We start from the raw sequence: 21,967 nt of genomic DNA, 5'->3' as shown, positions 1-21,967 counted from the left end.
GTATCTTCCACATATTCACCAAATATCACCAAAGTTACACATACCTCCAAGGAATCAAACTTCTTTTTTTAATTTCTTTCCTTATTTCTATTGTTGAACGATTTTTTAGCCTTTGTGTTTTCATAATCATGTTGATGCTGAACTTCAAAGTTTTCTCCTTTAAGGTGATTCTGCACATGCACAGCTTATTCAAAAACATAATCACAGGACCTCTACACTGTATAAGCAAGTTTACACACACACATGTTTACTACAAGACTGTTGCTATATAAAAGAAAAAAGCATAGTCATCTAAATGTAGTTCAGGCAGAACAGATTTAAGCAAAAAGCCCAATATGATTAAACTTTTGTCAAAGGAAAGAAAGCAAGTGTAGTTCCTAGTTCAGGTTCACATTACTATTTGGGAAAGCAGTAAGAATACATCAAACATTACCTACAGATTGCATTTCTACAATTCATTACTATGTTTCAGTGTAATTCAGTTGTATCTTCGCCAGTACACAACAGACATAAGCATACAGACTTGAATTCAAATTCATTCATAATGTTTTAGTAGGACAATATAAAATGTCAGAGAAAGATTTTTTTTTTTTTCAATTGCAGAATAAGATATTTTGAAGCACATTTGGTCACAAAGTGTTGAGTAACTCCAGCACAGTGTCCTGAAACACTGAAAGCTTATCTTCAGAACAGGTTACGATGCCAATTTCAAATCAGCCAATTCCTAACCTTCAACTCATCACAACACAATATTCAGTTGTCTATAACAGTCCAAGTTACTATATGAATGCAGCTTCCAGGTCTTTCTAATGTCTCAGATGCAAGTTCACATGTATCCACATAGAAGATCCATGCTGTAAGCACAAATTCAAATGAGGACTGGAGAGACTGACCTTCCTTTCCCTTTCCTTCTTTTCACCAGTGGAACAAGCTACAAAACCAGAATTTGTTTGCAACCATGCCCTTCACTCAGCACACGCCCAAAGTCAGGTAGCAGGTACTTGTAAAATATACATTTTTCCAACTTACCTTTGAATGGTATTCCAAAGCATCCAGTTCACCTTGGTTGAACACACATTTCCTTTTACGTTTCTGCAGAATTAGCAAAAACCAACAACAAAATCCATATCATTCCACAGTGAAATAAAAGGGGAAAACACATCAAAAATACCTGAATTACAAATGAACTCTAAAAGCAGAAGGAAGTTTCCTGTTTTTCTATCACAAGTCAAATAAGCAAAAAGATCTGAAAATACCTAACCTGCTGCACGCTTTCACAAGGTACATAGGCTTAAAACTGTTTTAAATTATTCATGGCACTAGAATCTGAAGGCACCTAGTGCACAGTTTGTGCTCATGCCTCCTTCGGGCCCATACTAAAAGTTTCAGCTGCCAAGGGCAGTTTACCAATTAGAGAAAAAAATTAACTATGTCTTCATGATTACATTTATTGGCTTAGACAAGTGACTCTTATTTTCTTTTATCCGTATGGAACAGTACTAAACAACACTGAAAGTAAATTCATACTGTCCTTCCCAATTTGATAATCTGCACAATCTCAACAGCTACCACAGCTTCAGACTGTGTACCTGACCACAACAAGTGTCAGGAGATTTCAGGAGCAATCCACTGCTTATGAGACACAGAATGCACATTACTGACATGAGGGACACAGGAATATTCTCAAAAGTTCCCACTCTTCTACACTACCTAAAAAGACTCAGGTATGCAAAACCATATTAGTAGTATATTATTTATCAAGGGATTACTGTAATTTACTGTGTTACAGATAACATACCTTCCTAGCAGTGGCAAGAGAATCTCCAGTGTCACTCTTTGCTCCTTCTTGGTATTCCTCTCTGTTGCTGTTGGCCTTTATTTCTGTCAGACTCACCTCAGGGCATCCCTGACACAGCTGCTCCTCAGGAGCTGCAGCTATATAGGGCTTAGAAATATCAAAGAACTCCTCCCGAAACACGTATCTCATTTTTGCTCTTTTACCTTCTGTTTCTACAGCATTTCCAGGACAGTAAGAAGGACCATTGCTTGATGAAGGGGTGGCAGCAAAAGTAGAAATACTGTGACAGTCTTCAGTAGATGTGGCAGAAGTACTGGGAGTGACACCACCAGGGTGTGCAAAGGAGTCACAGACCTCATAGCCACACTGGTTGATGAAAGAGAGATGATCCACAAGCCATCCCACTGCCAGACGATGTACCACGGACATCGTAAGTCCCCTTTTCAGGATGAAAAATCAGCTCCCTGAAACCATGGCCTTCATCAACCATTTGCTCTTCCTGGAGCAACCTCCTCCTGTGGGAATTTTTATAAGAATTCACTTTACAGAATTATCACTGTTTAATAAATTAGCACCTACCTTCTGACAGACATTTCCATGCCCACACAGGGCACACTGTTGAAACTCCTGACTTCATCTGCTTTCCCCATTATGTTCATCCCTATACCACTACTATTTTTATAGCAGCTAAATTTTACACAACTTTTTTATACTTTTATACGGTATGCACTTACTCTTTTTAACAAGTCAGAAAACAGCCCTATGACCCACCAATTAAGTCTAACACTATATGGTATGTGTGTATATCTACACACTGCATATACACCACATATACATGCATTTACACTACATGTCTTTACTATATATGTTACACACACGCTATGTAGACTACATATATACTATTTATATGCACATGCTATATATACACACATATGCTATATATATATTCACACATGTGAAAAATGCCAATCACTTGCTTTTAAAATTTTAAAAGTTTAATAGTAATAAAAATGGTTATAAAAATAGCAATATAATTAGAGTAATAATTATTTGGACAATTTAGATTAGGACAATATGAGACAATAGAAACAAAGAGTTACGGATGTCCAGGTACCTCTTTCTGGGCAGCATAAGCCCGAAAAAGGACAGCCATTAATGAAGGATTAACTCCTAAAAACAATAACCTGTTGCATATTCATACACCTCATACATGACGAATAAATTCCATTCAAACACAGGATTCTGTCTGGTCATCGTCAACTTCTTCCTCTCAACCCTAACTGGCATCTTCATGGCTGAGTGAGGAGGGAAGAAGTTAGAGAATTTATTGCTCTCTTATCAGGAGAAACTTTCTCTGAAAGATTTAGGTGTCCTGTGGCTGCTATCTCGCTGCAAGTCCTTTCTTTAAAAAAAATCTTACATAGCATAGTTTCTATTTTAACATTTTGTTATAACCTAAAACTACATTTAACACACTACTTAAGCAAATTAATACAGTATCACTTTCTAACATAACACATATAATACTCATTTTAATATTTGCGAAAAGCCAATCATAAAATATGCATTTTTCACACACATAAGCACACACATATATGCACATATACACACTGTAGTTATATATACGTGCATACACCGTATCTACACACACACAAATATACATATATATACATATAGAGACATAGATCACTATGACAGCACCCGGGAGCAGTAACACAGGCACAAGGGCAGGGGCAGCCGCGGCCCCAGCGCTGCTGAGGCCGGGTGCCGACTCCCATCCCCGCGGGCACACAGGGACCGAGAGCTCGGGCTCTTCCCTAGGAAAACTCTCGGCGGCTTGAAAAAAACCCGGGGCTCGCCGTGGCCGGCAGCGCCTGGCAGACACTCACCGTGGGCACATCCAGGTCGCCGTCCAGCCATGGCCCTTCCCCGAGCCTTTCCGGGGGTGGAGCCTCCTCCTCTCGGTTTCCCCCGCTCCTCCTCCGCTCCGTTTCCCCCGCCCCTGGTCCCCGCCCGCGGCGCTGCCCGGCTCGCGGCCCCGCCGTGACGCAGTTCCGTGTGACGCCTGGGCCACGTCCGGGCGGGCGGATTTGAAATTGCGAGGAGGCGGCGGCGGCGGCGCTGGCGGTAACGGCAGGGCGGGGAGCGGGGGGCAGTGGCAGTGGCAGCACCCTCACTCCTTCACCCCCTCACCCCCCTAGGACAAGTGTCCGTGCGGCGGCGGTGAGTCCCGGGCTGCGGGCTCGCCGCTGAGTCCCCTCGGTCGCCTTCGGTGCGGTTTAGACGCGCTCTCAGGGCGAGCGGGTGGAGCTGCGCCCGGCTTTGCCGCGCTCTACGCTTTCTTGGTTTTTTTCTTGCTGGCATGTTGGCTCTGGCAATCTGCTCTTAAATCTCTGCTCTTTCAGAGTCCTGCCTTTTGTCAGCAGCTGTGTGGCCAGCAGCACCAGGGCAGTGACAGAGCCCTGTACGCGGCACTGGTGAGGCCGCATCTCCAGCGCTGCGGCCACGTCTGGGCCCGCAATTCATTGAGGGGCTGGAGCGTGTCCAGAGAAGGGCAACGGAGCTGGGGAAGGATCTGGAGCACAAGTCTCGTAAGGAGCGGCTGTGGGAGCTGAGGGTGTTTAGCCTGGAGAAAAGGAGGCTCTGGGGAGCCTTATCACTCTGGAACCACCTGAAAGCAGGCTGTAGCCAGGTGGGGGTCGGCCTCTTCTCCCAGGCAATAAGCGAGAGGACACGGTGTCAAACTGCACCAGGCTTTGGTGGGACAGTTGGAGGAATTCCTCCACAGAAAAGGCGATTATACACTGGAATGGACTGCTGTCGTGAATGAGTGTGTTAAGCTTGCTCAAACAACCACCACACATGCCCAGCGTGGTGGTGTAGTCAGTGTCCCTGGAGCTGTATAAGAAAAGGCTGGATGTATCACTTAGTGCCATGGTCTAGCTTACAAGATGGTGTTTGGTCATAAGTTGGACTTGATGATCTTGCAGGTCTTTTCCAACCTAATTGATTCTGTTATTCTAGAAGCTAATTGCTTGCTATGATTGTGAAAATTCATTCTCTTTGTGGTTGGTCCCAGTTAAAGTAATGGAATAATGCAGATTCTTCCCCAGACACAGTGAAAAATGCTGCCCTATGAATTGAGCTTGAGCTAAACTTCTGTTGTGGTTTGTGAGCAGTGGAACTGGAAGCAAAATGAAGCAACAGTTTATATTAATAATGTGTTTTGGTAACATCTGTAATAGAGGGAGTTTTTATTAGTTATAATTCAGTCATTTAAGCCCATCTCACAAATAAAGTAGAATGTCTTTAGAGGGCAGAAGCAGGCAATTTTTGTGACTTAATGTTTTGTGAGTTCTGTTTACTTCAAATTCCCCCTTAATGCCACAGGGGATAATGGTCTTAATATTCCAGTTTGATTTATATGCTGCATGCATATTCTGAAGAGAGCCATAATATTATCTCAGAATAGGTTTTCCAGTTATTGTGCTGTAATACTGGGAGATCAGTTGCAGAGGAATGGGCGGGCTCAGGACAAGAAGCTCAGGAGCTGATGTACAGCAGAAGCACTGTAAGCAGTACTGGTGTACTCGTGGTAGTGTGGCCTTTTTCCCAGTGGACTGAAATGAAAAATTTCTCAAGCTCTTTTGCTTTTGGGACCTGTAGGTCTGAAATGACCAAATGTAAAGAAAGACAAAACAGTAGGTTTGGAAGAAACACTAACACTTTTTATCAATAAAATGGTTGATTTAAAGGGCTGTGGCTGCTCTTATATATTTGAGGATTCTAACACAATTTTTTTTCTTTCTTCTTTTTTTTTTTTTTTTTTTGGTCCAATGTACAGGTCTACTTGTTTATTCTGAGTCTTTGGAAAATCATTGTGGCATTTAGAAAAGAAAATACCCTTAGGTCCTGGATTTTCTGATACTGCTGGAATACTGAGGGATTGTGGTTTACAGCAGTCACAATGAGGCGAAGCTCAAGTATTGCTGGAAGCAGCAGTCGACAATCTATGATGGCACTGAGAGTGCAGGACACCAACAAGATGGGTCTTCAGACACCTCAGATGTAAGTCTGGCTAGTGATGTTGCTAAAAATAAGTATATAAAACTAATTCTGAAGAGATTTATTATAGTGTGTTTGAGTGTGAGTAGCAACTGAGGGGAAAAAAATAAGACAGTGAGAAGAAGGCTCCCTACAGCCAAGGGTGTTTGCACATGTGCTCCAGTTTTGCAAAAATACTTCCTTTCTGTATGAAACATGACACATGTACTTGTGTCATGTTTCAAATGTAACACTTTGTTACGTGTTTCTGAGGAGATAGCTGGATGCATCAGTTAACCTTTCTAAGATGTTGGGGGATGAAGGTGCTTAGGAATATATGAGTGTTTGTATCACTCTTGTATGAGCTATGTATGGTCTATGCAGGGGTCTATTCCTATGTCTATTCCTTTTAAATATTCCTTAAATATTGTAGATTTTATTTACAGTCTTGTACTATAATACAAGTACTATAAGAGCTACTTACTATAGCTCTTGTATGAATTGGTAGAAGTAGTCACTTGAAACTTTTTGTGCTCCTCAGGAAGGACAGAAGCACCTTTGGGAAGCTGAGCATGAGCAAACCTACATCTGGAGCTTCAGAAAGAAAAGTCAGCTGTTTTGGGAACAGGTATGGATAGCTTTTGTTGTCTGCACTGTACATTAAAACAAAAATGATCCTCTAATTTTGGTAATTTTCTTTCTTGACAGATTTTCACTATAGAGAATAATGGATCTGAGGCAAGCTGACCTTCAGGTCTGCCTTCCTCCAGTCCTTGATCACTAAACAATAATGCTGTGGAGTAGGAATTGCTTTGGGAGCTTTATTTTTTTTTTCTTTTGGGAATGATGTGCACTGCAGACCTTAAGAGTATCTCAATACATTTTCTTGTTTAAGAAGAATGACTTTGGAAGTATACTCTGCATTAGTTTCCTCTCTCTGATACACACTTTCCAAAACTCTATAATCTTTCTACTTAGCTCATGACTTTCTGTGTTATGGGTATCTTCTTGGTAGTACCCCATTGTTGCAGAGGTTATTCCTTTTAAATATTCCTTAAATAGTTTTAGAGTTTATTTACAGTCACCAACTTTATTTTTTTTCATCTTTGGGGTATTTTTCTGCTCTCTAAAAGTTTATTTCTTTCAATAAAATGAAGAAAGTATTCATCTAGGATGCAGTAATCTTTGTTGTACTTATGGCATTGTGACTTCCAGGTTGATGATGTTTTTCCAATGACCTTAAACAAAGAGAAAACTTCAAGTATCACTTTTTATAACAAATGCAAAGAAAACAAAGCTAGCAGTTGTTGTGACTTAAACATGAGGAGAGTTCTTCTTTCTATGTATTGTCACAAGGCCTGTATTTATTGTCTGTCCCTAGAGTGAGTGGGGCTGGAGGGTCACGCAGCAGCCAGTACGGTGTGTTTGGGACAAAAAAGATAAAGGATCCCAGGCCCCTTCATGACAAGACATTCATCCAACAATGTATCAAAAAGCTTTATGAGGTAACATATTAACTTGTTCTGCATGTATGTTATGAGGTGTAAAATGTGCTAGTCAAAATGGTTATTTCCCTTGGTTTCAACTATAAATTTTATTTAGTGACTGGTATTCCGTGTTTCTTTTGCACAGTTCCTTGTTGAGAATGCTTATGCCCACAATGTTTCCGTGAAATCACTACAATCTCCATCAGTTAAGGACTTTTTAAATATCTTCACCTTTATCTACAAATTCCTCTGCCCTTCTTATGAACTGCCTGACTCAAAATTTGAAGAGGAAATTCCCAAAGTTTTTAAAGACCTTGGGTAAGATGATTGTTGTTAGTTTCCTGGGCTGAATAGATATGCTATGGCTAGAAATTTAAAAGCTAAGAATTCTGCATTGATAGTTGGGGGGAATGGATAGGTTTATTTATTCAGATGAGACTCTAAAAGTAAAATGTTGTGATTGCTTTGTTTCACTTTTGTTTAATTTAACTCTAGGTTTACTCTCTGATTTTCAGCATCTGCTATACATTTTATATTTGAATTTACAAAACTATAAGCTCTGGGAATCTTGCATTGTCATGTAAAATTTAATTGATTATTTGTATAGAACTTTGGAGGACAAGGCACAATTTTCTTTTACAGACCTTTCTGTTCATTTTGTTAGAATCTAAGAACTAAAATTTCCAGAATTTTGGATCAAGACAATTTAATTTTAGTTTAAACAAATTTAATTTAGTTTAAAATATGTTTTCCTGCAATTTTTCTCATTCTGCTTTCAAAGCAGAATGTGGAAATAACAAAATTACTGTTGAGGGGCGAAAAACACTAAGTAGCTGAGTGGTTTGTTGCTGAATTTGTTCAGTGTTTGAAATCATTAATGCCCCAACACTGTCTTGGAAAGAAAATCCTCTGCCTCTTGATAACTGTGAACTTTCAGTCTCATTAAAAAAAAAAAAAAAAAGGGAATGTATACCCATGATGGTGTCAGAGTGCCAGGGCTCCTTAAATGTAGGTGCAAATCTTTTTTGTACACTTCTCAGCATTTTAATAAAGTTTTGTTTTAATCTATAACATTTGAAACTGCTGATATAGCTTAAAATGTTGAAAAGGATTACACTCTGCTGCACCAAGGGTGTAATTCTGGATAAAATTACTAATTCTGACAAGTCACTTGAAGTTTTGGGAGTTCAAGGAGCGTCTGGATGACACTCTTGATCATATGGTTTAGTTGTAGGCAGTCCTATGAGGAGCAGGGAGTTGGATTTGTAGATCCTTACAGGTCCCTTTTAAGCCTTGATATTCTATGAGTTGCAAAATGAGAAACCCATGATAATTGAATAAAATTGTGCTGTAAGAACTCAACTAATTTCCTTTGAAGTATAGTAGAATTGAGTTTGCTCTTCCTTCTGTGCGTTCATCTACATATAAAAATGTGCTGCTGTATTTTCAAAATGTGCTGGTTTGTTTTCATCACTGTCTTCCACAGCTATTAAAAATGTATCTTCTTTGGCTGTACAGGTACCCCTTTGCTCTGTCAAAAAGCTCCATGTACACTGTGGGAGCACCACACACCTGGCCTCAGATTGTGGCAGCTTTGTTTTGGTTAATTGATTGTGTCAAGGTAATGTTTGTCTTAAGATAAATATTTTCACTTTCCAGGCTGGAATGTTAGTTTCAATACAGATTTAGTACATATTTTCTACAAATCTCTTTGTTTAACATATATGTTCTTAGCAGTCATCTGGGAGCTGACCCTTGGCCTAATGTTTTAGTAACTTTTAAAGTGAGCTTTTCATGTTATATTATGATAGGTTTTTTTCTTTACATGTATGCACTGGATAAATTAATGTATAAGAGGAGGTGGCAAAATGCTGATCTGTACATACAATAAACGTGAGAAGTTAATGAGTATAATCACTGAATGGAACGTGTATCTCCAGCGCAAATGTTGTGACATCTGCCATTCTCTCCTAAATTTGAAATCTAAGGATGGAATTTTCAATTGAAATTGTTCAAATGTCCTGTGATTCTGATACAGAGTGGCAAGTTTTCAGTTAGAGTGGGGTGTTTTTTACTTAATTTTGGTTTTGTTTGGTTGGTTTGGGTTTTTTAGTAGTCCTAACTGTTGTTGCTGCCAACTCAGGACTGAGCAAAATTTGGCATCTGTGACAGAAGTTGACCACTGCTGAATTGAGCGCCCAGGAAAACCCTGTCCTTTTTTGCTCAAAAGACACAAGACAATTTGGCAGTGTTGACTGTCTAGTTCATGCCTCTTTACCTGTGTGTTTAGTCAACTCAACACAGGTTCATTCCAACCTGCTTGCTGAAATCCTAATCCAGTGGTTCTCTGCTTCTTTTCACGAAAACTAGCATGGAAACTAATGGATGTCTTCATATTTGCTCTTTGTTGTGTGCACCTCTGCTTTTCAGCTGTACAATGCGATCAGGGAAAATGCACCATCGTTCGATGACAGACAGAGCTGGGGAGGAGAGACAGATGATGGAATTGTACATAATAAGGTATAATAAAAAGGAAATTAGAATCAGAATTGCTCAACTGGATTTTGCAGTGTGCTGTAACAACACAATTTAATTACAGTTTAGATTGCTGGGTCATGTATTTATAGATTCTGTTCCCTTTTATATTCACAATGCTTTCTAGGAGGTAGAGTAGTATTGTATAAAAAACCTGATCAACTATTTCCTGAGCAGGTATCATGATCAGTCTATTGGTGTAGACTGGGTATTAAACAAAATATTCTCTTTATTTTATATTCACCTTATTCTACAAGTATATACTGTTCTCCTTTGTAGAGAAAGGGCATCATTATGCTGTTTATTGTTTTAGTAGAGTTTCTGATGTATTTTCCTTTAGCACTCAAGACTTCTGAGGTTAACTGCAGTGCAGTGTAAAGACAGTGACTTCATTCTAAATATAGTGACTTGTGCCAATATCTACTCAGTTTACTATGTAAAAATTGGTTGTAAAGTTTTATTTCTGAGCCACAAAATAGGGTGGCAGTATAATTCGAGCTCTTAATCCAACAGTTTGCTTTCTTTTTAATTTATTATGGATTATTAGTACTACTCAGATTTAACTCGTTGTTATATCACAGCAGGTGTTTGGAGAGGGTTGCATTATAAGCTAAAACACTTAATTAGAAATTGCAAAAAATCAAGTAAAATCATAATTTTGGACTAAGGTTACAACATGATGGTTGGCAAGTAACAATGCTTTTAAACTAAATACGTTCTTCTACATTGGCACTTATGCATATATATATAGATACAAAATTCACAATGCTGGTGTAAATGCTTCTGAAGCATCTGTGACTTAGTGTCTAGCAAATTCTTTTTGGGTAACCTTTCTTTAATTCTAGATAAGAGTACTTTGAGATCTACAGATCTGAATTTTAATGGTCATATTTATAGAAAAGGTCTGTTAAACAGACCTGCAGTTTCCATAAACTAGCCTGAGAGAATCATATGCATCAAGATGAACAATTCTTAAATATTCTACCTACAATCTTTGTTAAATATAATTGTTAAAAATACAGTATTTCCAGACCTTTCTTAGTGTGAATTATAGTTGTCTCCTTCTGCCTGAATATATAATCTGTTGACATTCTATGTTCAAAGGGAGGAAAAAAGTTTAATTTTACAAAAGTACAATCGAAGCATTAAAGATATTTTTGATGTCTGTTTAATTCAACTGATTGAGTAGCTTTAGCCTATCCAGACATTTTACAGGTCTTGGAATTGTTGAAATGAAAGATTTTTAAATTGTTTTCAGCTTTTCATGGACTACTGTGTGAAGTGCTATGATCTTTTCATGAAAGGGAGAGATACCTTTGAAGAGTTGGATGCTGAAGTCCAGTCAAAATTAAGTAAGTTTTCAAATTTTAAGTATTCAATTGTGTTACCGGTTTCTTTTCTCCTAGCATCAGTTTGTTCAGTTTACGAGTGAAAGTGATCTAAGGGAGTCTGAAATACCTAAGTATGTTTCAGTTACTTCAACTTAATGCTCTCTTTATGTGTATTTTTAGCAGTACGGATGGATAGATCATGATCTGCTATCAGCTGTAGCTGTGTCACCTGATTTTTTTAATGTCTTTGTCACAGAAAACCAGTATATGATTCTTCAGATGTGAACTCCATCTATGCAGATGGCTCTTGTTTCTGTCTGGAAAAGTTAACAATTAAAAAAAAAGAAAATTATTTTCAGAGGATGCACAGCTGACAAGAAAGTTCAGCTTTTGAAAGATCTGAAAGCAGTCTGCAAGAGTTCCAAACTCTATTGTGAGGATTCTGTGTGTGATTCAGCATGCACCTGTGTTTGTCTTCAGGGAGGTAGAAAATTATTAGGGTTTTTTGACTCACTCATTTCACCACCTGCAGAAATACAAACACAATGTGAGAAAAGGAAGAAAAACATTTCTTACTTTCTTTGCTCTCCTATGAAAAGCCAGACCTAGAGCCCTTTGCAAAATGGAGCCATCAGTTGGAGAGGAAACAAGATACCACACTGTTACTGGATATTGGGAAAAAATAATCATCCCATTTTTTGGCAGAGCCAAATTAAGTTAGGGAAAAGATGACTCAAGAAGCAAGGAAGTATATGGATAAGAAAGAGGTTGTTAAGTAAGTTTGATTTGTTCTAGCTTCACAAGGTAGTCCTGACTTGTATACTCTCCTGTGGTGTGGGCTGTATGAGAGTTTGGAAACCCTTACCTCTTGAGAGTGACTTTGACATGAGAACTCTTTCTGACATAAAGACTGAGAAACCCATTTTTCTTCTTGTTTGTTCTGGGGTTTTTGCCTGGTTACATTTTAATGAAAGGTTTTTCTGGTAAGTTTCTTGGTTGTTTTTAGTTATTTTTTTAGTGTAAAATAATTATCCAGATAATGGGTATTTACTGTGCTGAAGCTCAAGTTCAGATACTCAAAATAGGTGGTGATATTGAGATAAATTTGTAACTCCACTCTCTCTTCTGCTCTCCCACAGAGGATTTATTTAATATAGATCCATTCCAGATGGAAAGTTTAGAAGCTGAGAACAAAAGACTTCAAGAAGAGATTGCAAGACTAGAAAAAGAAAAGGAAAGTGAGCCGGTTAGTAAATTGTGTCTGTTTTTATGGTGGAGTTGAATTTTATAATATCGACAATTTCTGAATGAAGATACTTATGATACATAACAAAGGAAAAAATTTCAGTGCTTTGAGATTTTAATTAGGCCAGACTTTTACAGACTCTATACTATTAGAGAACAAGGCTTTTTTCTGTGGAATCTTCAGTAACTATTTGATAATGTGCAGGTATTTACAGGTAATAAGGTCTTATATTGACTGAAATATCAATAAAATACTTGAACCAAATTTTTTAATATAAATTTCAACCTTATTTTTTTCAAGTGTGTTGGTATTCAAATATGAGGCATGGGATTCAGTGGTAACAAATATATTGTATGGAAAATACTTTGCTTGAAAAGCTGGATTCTGCTTTTAATAAATCCTGAGTTTAAAAATGGGTTAGTGGCTGTGCAGGTGGGAAATTGAAATTGGTGCCAACTGTGCAAAATCTGCTGAGCTTATTCCTGGCTTTCCATGCCCCTGTTTCATCTGCCCTCCATGTATTATTAGAGTTAAGTTGTGGACTACCTGTAGTACGAATTGTCTAAAGCACTGTCTGATGCAAATGAGAGACATAATGCTGAAATGCAAGAATCTTTTCAGCCTTCTTTGCTGTTATTTTAAAGGTGTCTTGACTGGACTTAGCTGTCACAGGGATAAAAAATTATTAAAGTTCTTTAGTTTTATATTTGTGCTATTGATATTGATCAATTACTCTACTGTCTTATCTGGAAAGTGAAATCATTATTTTATATTTATCTAAGAGTGGTTGTTCTTTTCACCCATTTCCTAGGATCGTAGAGTAACGCTACGAAATGTGAAATCGTCCCTTCAAGCAGACGTCCAGAAATACCAGACTTATTTGGCTAATATGAAATCTCATATATCCATCCTTGATCAAAACCTGGAAAGTGTTAATGATGAAGTTGAGACAGCAGGTAAGGAGGACTTGATCACAGTCAGGACAGTGAAGCTAGAAGTAGTCTTCAAATAATTGGAGTTCTTAGCTTGAGAGCAGAGCAAGGTACTTGGAGTAGCATGATGCTACAAATAAACTTTCCAGAATGGATTGCTAATAAAATTATTTTTTGTCTAATACTCTCTGTACACTGGAGTAATGAAATGGTAATGTTATGTAATAACTGTTATTTACTCATACAATACAGAGGTGAGGTTTATGTATATAGGCTGGTATTTTATGTCCATTTCACAAATGTTTTATGTACTTAGGAGCAGAAGTAGAAGCCATGAAGCAGGAGAATGCCCGGCTCCAGCACATCTTAGATAACCAGAAGTACTCAGCTGCAGACATTGAGAGAATAAATCACAAGAGAAATGAGCTGCAGCAAACCATTAACAAGCTGAATAAGGAGCTGCAAGCAGAACGAGATCAGATGTGGAATGAAGAGATAAAATATGCTAGGAATAGAGACGCGGTATGTGAAAACTCCACAACACTCAGAGGTGGCTGCCAGTTTTCATCATGCAAGCTTAAAATTGGAGTCTTGATAATTTCTTTCCTAAATAACCTAACACCACCATACGTGTATCTAACCAAGCAAAACTGACAAGAATGGCCTCTGTTTACAGTACCTCTGAAAAATGTTGCGCTTTTTTCCCTTTTTCTGTTTTGCACTTAATGAAAATGTACTTTTTTCCTGCATCGTAAGAGATGTGTCTAGAATATGAAGCATGGTCAGCTGGCACTGCTGTAGCATTAAGAGCTTTGATAACATTAGCATGCCATTGCTTTGGTAACACAAGAAATTGCAGGCTAATGTTAATATTTCAGAGCAAGGAAGTAAGGCAAAACTAGTGAATTTGAATCAATAGCTTTGCATGCATTTAGGCCTGATTAGTTCTTTGTGTAGCAGTTGTAACATCTTTCAAGGGCCAAGTTCAATCCCTTCAAACAGAATGAAAAGATATAGTCCTGTAAGTGATGGGATTTAAAAGCTTTCTGCTTTGCCAATTGGAGAACTAAATAAAAAATTTCAAAAATGTTTGGTAGGATCACCCTTTATCAAGCACTTTTATCAACTTAAATCCTCAGGTGCAAGTATGAAGCATATAAAACCGGAAAAAAAAAACCCTGGGTTCTTTAACGTTTGCATTTAATAGCACTCATTAATTAGAAGTTAAAGCATTTAATAAGCTTTGTTTAAAGGCATGCTCAAGTTAGTTTGTTGTTAGGATGTGTGGCTGTGTAGCATTTCCTGTCAAAACTAATGAGAGAAGGCATATTGACCTTATAACTGATCATTTATTTAGTAGTATTTTCCAGCACGTTTTTAGTTCCCTATCAGCTAATTCTCAAAAACTTGAGGCAGGAAAAATTATGGCAGATGAATATAGAAAACCACAGGTGAAACCATTCAGTGTTCTCAGCCATAGACACTAAGAAACCTCAGTGTGCAAACTCTGAAAGAATCATAAACCAGTACCTAATGCAGCAAACTGCTGTACTGGCATTGCATACAGCTCTTGAATACTGTGGGGTAGCAAGGAATTATGGCTACAGAGAGCAACTCAGGAACTTGTTTAAAGTACTATATTAATACTTCTTGCTCAGCTTTTCACTTGTATCTCTTCTATGATTTGTGCCCTTTTCTCCTCTGAGCAGATTGAAATGCAACTGGCAGAGTATCATAAACTGGCTCGAAAGCTGAAATTAATTCCCGTAAGTGCTGAGAATTCCAAAGGCCACGACTTTAAGATTCAGTTCAATCCTGATTCAGGACCAAATTGCCTAGTCAAATACAGAACTCAGATCAAGGTAAGTAGAATCAACACTGAAGGCCTTAGATACGACTCACAAAAAAAATGTGTTTCTTTAGGAATGCTGGGAAGGTCTCTCAATCTCACAATGAAATGTCATTGAAAAGCTTGTTTGATGAGTCACCATAATGACATTGTAGTATGTGAAAGAGATTTGGTATTGGAAAGTACAGGAGCCTAAAAAAAATAAAAGGCAAAGATGTATTGGGGTGCATCTTGGTTCAAATTAGAAAATTGCATTTGTTCGATCTTCTTGTATACGTATAACAGGCTCCCCTCATGGAGATCATCAACGAGACTGAGGAAGAAATTAGTAAAGCCACTCAACGGAAAATTACTCTGGAAGATACTTTGGAACAGGTGAGTTAGTTAATGAAGATTAACACTAAGATACCAACCTTAAAACCTTATCTGCCTCTTTCATTCACCTTTTTGCATAGTTAAAGTGTGATGTGTTGGGTTGGTTTCTTGAATTACTTGGGGTTTTTCTGAGGACAAGTAGAGGGGGAGAAACTGTGAGAAAACTGCTTTTATTGTAATGGAACCTAAAAGTTTTTCTAAGAACTGAGGTCTTTGTTGGTTGAAATATCGTGTATTCCCTGAATTAAAGTTTATGCAGCTTACATATACTTGACCACAACCATTGCAAGTATTTGTTTCTACTAAGTTACCCATTCCAGTTGATTGTGTGGCTTACTATCACCGACAAATTGTCATCAGGAAGATTTTTAGTACTATTGGATTTGGGACAGATTGGATTTGGGACAGATTGAAAGAAGGAGAATTTTATTTCCTCGTTCTTCTGCCTTCTACCTGAGCATGGTGTTATGTGGTATGGAATGTCCTCTTGGCCAGCTGGCCTCACTATGCACCTTCCCAGTCTCTTGCCTATCCCTACCCTACTCAGTGAGGGGCCCTGGGAAGCATAGAAAGCCTTGGAATGCTGTGTTAGCACTATTCAGCAGTAGCCAAAACTTTGGTGTGTTACCAACACTGTTTTAGCCCCTGATCCAAAACAAAGCATAACATAGGCTGCTATGAAGAAAGATAATGCCATCTCAGCCTAGCCTAGTTTAATTGTTTAACCTGTTTAACCAGGTGTGGTTTGTGATGGCATGGATTTATATGTTGGAATTCTTTTTGAACCATACTTCCTTGTTTATGTTTTCATCCTAGGTGAATGTAATGCTAGAGGACAAGAAACGCAGTGTGAAAATGCTGACAGAAGAAGCTGAAAAGCTGGATGATCTTTACCAGCAGAAGCTTAAGGTAGAACTTCTTACACCTTGATGACAACTTATCCTTAACGATACCCTTATCCTTAATTTTTGTATTTATCGATAAATTTTTGGGTTGCATTTTTGTTTGGGCTTCTGCCTCTGCCTTCTTCCTTCCCTCTTAGAGGATTTTTTCATTCTTTTCAGAAAAGTGATTTGACTGCCACCTTAACTGAATCAATTTTCACTTTCTTGTAAGAGAATCTGGCATCATACTGTAGCAGATCCTGTAAATCATAAATTCCTGCATCCAGTAATAAAAGCAGCAACAATCATCTGACCTCAGGATGTCTCCGGGCATGTGCTTGAAGGAAATTTTAGGATTAACAGAACCTGTCTTGTCTAATCAATTTGTATATAATAAATACATTTACAGTTTTCAGTAAACATGTTTAATCAGCTTCTGTAAAAACTAAGGAAAACATTGACCAAAAGCATGTTAAATTGTTTTAATGATCTCAAACTGTTACTTCCTTTAGCTTCCTTTGCCAGCACAGGAGCAGTCCCTATTCTTTTCCCCACTTGCAGTTCAGCAACAAAACATAACCACCCTCTCTGTTAACTGAGTGGCTATTTTGGTACCTCCCAACTTCTCTGACAACACTGCTTTAGTGGGACTGTGGTGCCCTGCAGAAAAATGTTCTTTGAACTACGCCAATGTTTACCACATATGCTCCTGTAAATCCAAACTCCTGTGCTATAGCCATGAAACAGGGCTATTTCACTGCTAATACCTGCTGAGGCAGGTGTATATATAGGTATATAAAGGCAATTAATTTAGTTTCTATTTTTCAAAACCACAGGACATTTAGCTTTTGATCTGTGCTTTTGCATATACTTTTCTCTAAAGTTAAGCTCATAAAATACACACTTGCCACCAGACACTTAGTCATGTAATTCCTCTTCTAATTTTTAAAATGCTGTTTGTAAGTCTTAAGTATTAAAATTATTTTTGAAGGATGATGTTTCAGTAATCTATCAAAATTGCATGTTGAGTTGACGTCAATTTTGTTTGGTTTTGTGGACTGTATAGCATCAACAGTGTCATTCTAGAAGAGATGATTTGGAATTGTACTCTTTCAGACAAAAAAGAAAAGCTATTTTCTTACTCAAATGTGGTTGTATTTTTAACCTAGAAACAGTTGTTCATAATGTGCCATTTCTAAGCTATTTAGACTATCTAAACAACACTTTTTGAGCTTTAACTCTGAAGGGAAAGTAGCTGCAACACAGGCCTTTAAATGTGGTTAAAGGAATAAAGAGATGGTTAGGCTTATTCTGGGATGGGGATGATACAGAAAACAGCTGAAACTTCAGGTTTGGGAGGGATATCCTTGGGGTTTTTTTCAGCTCTGAACTTGGAACTATTTGAGTGAATTTTGAATTCAAGTATTAGGATACAATCAGGTAGTAGAAAGAAAAAAGGAACCAAATTATACCTGAGAGAGGCCATTTTTTTTTTCTTCTCCTTCCTTATGACAACAGGAGATAGAAGAAGAAGACAAGAAATGTGCAAATGAACTGGAATCGTTAAAAAAGCATAAACAGTTACTTGAGAGTGGTGTCTATGATGGGCTCAGTGAAGCTACAAATGAATTGCATGATCACCAAAGACAGTAAGGCTCCTAACTTCCATATCTGCCTTGTTTATTTTGGTTTTTAAGGATAAAGATATTTTCTTGAATGTAACATAAAGTTGTTTCAGCAGGTATCCATCTCAGTGTGTTAATTTCACAAGTTAACAACTGAAAGATGTTTCTCCTCAACAGTATTTTGCTAAAATATTTGTCTGCTGTATCAGAACTCCTGTTTTCCGCATAAGGGTTTTTCTTTGAGTATTAATATATTGTAACTTGGTTCAAATTAATACTAATGGAAAAAAAAGTATGGCTAAACGTGATGATAAATCAGACTTGAAGTGATTGTTTTAAATGTCAGGAATTCTCTAATTATGGACACGATCTTCTGAGTATCTTTACCTTTTAGATATCAAGTCGTTTTGCAAACAACAACAGAAGAGAAGAGAAAAATTGATGCTAACTTGAGTCGTCTTATAGAAACAGTTGCTACTCATATAGAATCTATAGTGGTAAGCTAAAATTTGATATTCAGAATTAAATCTCTCTAGAGACATTTTGCAGTTAAGCACTTGGAAATTAGAGCTTACTCTTTCTAAGGAAGTATCAGTTATTTAGCTGCTACTAAGTCTGTAGATTCTAGTTAAATTTTCTGACAAAATCTTTGGTGTAAATAATCAGAATTGATTGTTAAGTTTCAGCAGTAATATCCTGTCAGGTTAAACCTGCTTCTGATAGATGTCTTTCAGGAAAGTGTTTAACTGAAATCAGTTAACCTATGCAATGACTGCTTAAAATGCTTTAGCAGAATCAGGAAAATACAGACTGTGACAGAGCTAATAAAGCTTTCTGTACCTCTTTTCTAGAAATACCTTGATGAACAGAAGGTGAGAATATACAGAGACGATGAAGAATTCATGCCTGAAGATCAATTGTCAAACTTGACCAGCATCCTAGACAGTTATAAAAAGAAGGCTGAAAGTGTCTAATCACTAGAAAGATGAAGATAAAAATGTTGCATTTCTGAAGCTCTCATATGGGGCCTTCTAAAGGGATGGGTACTTACCTTTCAGTGTTTAGCACTGAAACTGATTTAAGTGGAAGAAAGAAATTTTGTTTTGTTGACACAAATACATTTAAGAATTAAACAATATATTTGCATTTTCTTAAATGCTTTGCTCAGACTTTGTACTTTCAATAGCATATCTATGTGTTTAGGGCACACGCATCACAGACAGTTCACATCCTTCCCCAAGCCTTATTTTACTAGCAAGACTAAATGTCAGTGTCTGTCTCCTGCTTGTTCAGTTACCTATGAAACTGCACAGAGACACCTCTTCCATGAGTAAAAAATCAAAACCTCTCTTGATAAGATTAGTCCTTGTATAGTAGCCTTGTAAATAATCTAGAAAAAGAAACACAGTAGTTTGAAAACCAAGCTTTGTCTTTAGCTGCTCATACTCCCAGATGAAACTTCACTGAACTTCTTGAATATATATACCAGAGAAAGCTCTAAATAGGACATCATATGAATTCTAGCTGTATATCTAATCACTTGTAGGTCTGGTGCATGTTAGATACATCAAAATGGTCTAAAATATCTGTATTCTTCTTGTTAGACCGGTTGGACAGATTTTGATGTTTCCTCAGGAAAGTAACAGTAAAATTAGTGTATGGGCAGCTCTGGTCCAAATACTTTAAAGAAAGTGGATCAATGGTATGTGAAAGTAGTACGTTTTTATCTATTCTGTGTATAATTTTGTGTTAAAAAATAAATAAAACCCAGCATTCATATCTTGGATAGTTTATGATGGTATTTCCTATTAAAAGCATTGAAGTATTTGAGTGTTGTTTTTATAGATCAGACATTTAAATATACAAAGATAAAAACAATTTTGCAGTTATTTAAAGGCATTTAGCAGCTGATAAATAAAGAAAGCTGCTCCTTAATTCTACAATATTTGAATGCAACACGGATCCCTAGGATATATAACAAAACTTGAGTTAGACTATCTAAACACAGACTGAATTGTCTAATTCTAGGCTATTTTTGCAGAATGACTTTAAAACTCAGTTGTTCTTAACATAATGTGTGAATCTTCTGGCCCTGGTAAGAGTATTTTGTTTCAGATATAATATTGATGACATTATTTAAGCTTCTAATTTTTTGTTCCTTTTTTATACTCCAGAATTCTAATTTGACAGCTAGAAAAGTCTTCTGATAGCTGGGAAGTTTTTATGCTTTCTTTTGTTGTCCTCTTTTCTCTTATCTTTACAGACTTCCGTTTTGTTTTCTGTAACAAACTAGTCTTTACTACATCCCTGTTCCTTCTCTTTAGATGTTTTTTCCTTTTGTGATCTCTTTTAAGATTTTTGTTATCTAAAGCAAGGTAGCAATCTAATGGAGCAAAACTGAGCTTTTGATGAGAGCCACATTCCTTTAAACTATGTGCTTATTTAGGGGCGATGCTCTCTCTTGACTCCCCCATACCTGTTTATCTCTGCTTCTATAACTGACCTTGTGTTTTTAGCATCTGTAGGTTCCTTGCCATGTGCAGCAGTCAGTTCATTAAATGAGAGCAAAATAAATGGCATTTCCAAGGGCTTTATATTAACCCTAATGAACATGGGTCAAAATCAAAATCATGATGCCTTTGCTTAATGCACTGGCCAATGTAATATTCTGAAATTAAAGTAGTCCAAATAATTTCTAAAAATTAACGTTAGTATCATTGACAATGTGTTTTTGTTATTGGTCTGTCAGTTAACCTAAACTGCCTTTAGAACTACCTCAAATTTGGATCCAGGTTCTGTAAAATACTGTAGGGCTGTGTGTTATAATCCACCAGATCAACATCAGGCAATGTTTACTTGGTACTATGTCTTCATAATTTAAAAATTGAGGGAATTTTTTAATCCTCGTTTAACATGTTTTCTCTGTGATATTGAAAGTCAGGCAGTTGTTTTTGATTTGTGTTCTGGAATATGGCTTCTAAATTTAGGCAGTAGGCACTAGAACATAATTACTGCTTTTGGTTTTGTTTCTTCATTGGAATATAAAGTCTTAATGAGAAAGTACCACACCACCTGTACATTTCAGTAGTATGAGTAATTTGTAAATGTTGGCTCTTGTATGGATCCAGTTGCCTCATTTAGTGCTAGTATACCTTTTGTACAGTTTAATGTGCCAATTTTTGTATTCTTACACTCAATAAAATTTCTTATTCCTGTTTGTATAAAAGACTGATCCTTACTGCAAGTGTAGAAATATGACATAAAATCCCAATCATCTGACTTTCCTTGACAAACTACATAATCATTTTAGCAGCAGGTACTAACTCCCTGCCTCTCCTTGCTATTGTACATGCATTGTGTAGAGGAAAAATAAAATGCAGAAACATCTTCATGTAAGTTTTAGAGGAATAAAAATTGCTTTAACCTTTTTAAAAATAGATTGCTATTTAAAAATTCTTAGGAGCATAGGGCCAAGCTGCTTTGACAATGATTCATGTAGTATCCTTTTAGCATTAATCTCATGAACCAACCTTTTGCTATCTTCATATCACATAAGTATTTCCTTTACATGACCACTCTTGCATCTGCTTTATTATTATTATTTAGGTATAAAAAATAACAGTTGATGCTGGAAGTCTGTAGCTTCTTTTCTCTGGCAGAAGTTGTTTTTTTCATTTTTTGTTGTCAGAAACTCATCACCAACAAGAACATGGTAGTTCTTTTTTTGGAGTATTTCTTGAGTGCGTCAAGTAGATTCATTCAGGTTGGAAAGAGCTGCTAATTTCATTGAGCCCTGCTGTTAATCTAACAGTGCCCAGTCCACTCAACCACGTCTCTGAGTGCCACATCCTCATGACTTAA

The 21,967-nt window shown here is 37.2% G+C and overlaps 2 protein-coding genes across 17 annotated transcripts in view; one reads left to right on the top strand and one right to left on the bottom strand.

Annotated features, from left to right (window-relative positions):
- LOC141729897 (N(6)-adenine-specific methyltransferase METTL4-like) overlaps positions 1 to 3,825 on the bottom strand; it is a 52,508-nt gene extending 48,683 nt beyond the window's left edge. For all 12 annotated transcript variants that reach the window (XR_012581461.1, XR_012581460.1, XR_012581458.1 and 9 more), the window contains exons 1-3: positions 3,688 to 3,825; positions 1,799 to 2,313; positions 1,030 to 1,092 (exon numbers count right to left, since the gene is read on the bottom strand). Coding sequence is in view for 2 of the 12 variants with exons in the window: in XM_074546553.1 (XP_074402654.1) it covers positions 1,030 to 1,092; positions 1,799 to 2,227 (492 nt within the window). In the remaining 10 variants the exon portion in view is untranslated. The remainder of the gene's footprint in view (positions 1 to 1,029; positions 1,093 to 1,798; positions 2,314 to 3,687) is intronic.
- On the top strand, positions 3,796 to 21,332 carry LOC141729896 (kinetochore protein NDC80 homolog). Of its 5 annotated transcripts, XM_074546550.1 has the most exons (18): positions 3,866 to 3,925; positions 4,204 to 4,389; positions 5,643 to 5,866; positions 6,384 to 6,470; positions 7,224 to 7,347; positions 7,475 to 7,647; positions 8,848 to 8,950; positions 9,760 to 9,849; positions 11,123 to 11,216; positions 12,335 to 12,441; positions 13,253 to 13,397; positions 13,690 to 13,895; positions 15,083 to 15,235; positions 15,508 to 15,597; positions 16,414 to 16,506; positions 18,000 to 18,130; positions 18,501 to 18,603; positions 18,958 to 21,332. In XM_074546550.1, exons 3-18 carry the CDS (start codon positions 5,766 to 5,768, stop codon positions 19,078 to 19,080), a joined length of 1,923 nt encoding a protein of 640 aa, XP_074402651.1. In that variant the 5' UTR covers positions 3,866 to 3,925; positions 4,204 to 4,389; positions 5,643 to 5,765; the 3' UTR covers positions 19,081 to 21,332. The 5 variants fall into 5 exon arrangements, with proteins under 5 accessions (XP_074402650.1, XP_074402651.1, XP_074402649.1 ...); XM_074546549.1 differs by lacking the exon at positions 4,204 to 4,389 and having other exon boundaries at positions 3,796 to 3,925; XM_074546548.1 differs by lacking the exon at positions 4,204 to 4,389 and having other exon boundaries at positions 3,868 to 4,021.
- The last annotated feature ends 635 nt before the right edge of the window (positions 21,333 to 21,967 follow it).

The sequence above is a fragment of the Zonotrichia albicollis genome, chromosome 8 (assembly GCF_047830755.1).
Source record: "Zonotrichia albicollis isolate bZonAlb1 chromosome 8, bZonAlb1.hap1, whole genome shotgun sequence".
In the NCBI taxonomy this organism is placed as follows: Eukaryota; Metazoa; Chordata; class Aves; order Passeriformes; family Passerellidae; genus Zonotrichia; species Zonotrichia albicollis.
The sequence above is the reverse complement of the archived record's forward strand: the minus strand, read 5'-3'. Positions and strand labels throughout refer to the sequence as shown.

Coding starts and splice junctions, on each gene's coding strand:
- LOC141729896 (XM_074546549.1), top strand. CDS start 5,766: ATGAGGCGAAGCTCAAGTATTGCTGGAAGCAGCAGTCGACAATCTATG. Junction 8,951..9,759: donor GGTTAATTGATTGTGTCAAG/GTAATGTTTGTC, acceptor TCTGCTTTTCAG/CTGTACAATGCGATCAGGGA. Junction 15,598..16,413: donor TGGAAGATACTTTGGAACAG/GTGAGTTAGTTA, acceptor TTTTCATCCTAG/GTGAATGTAATGCTAGAGGA.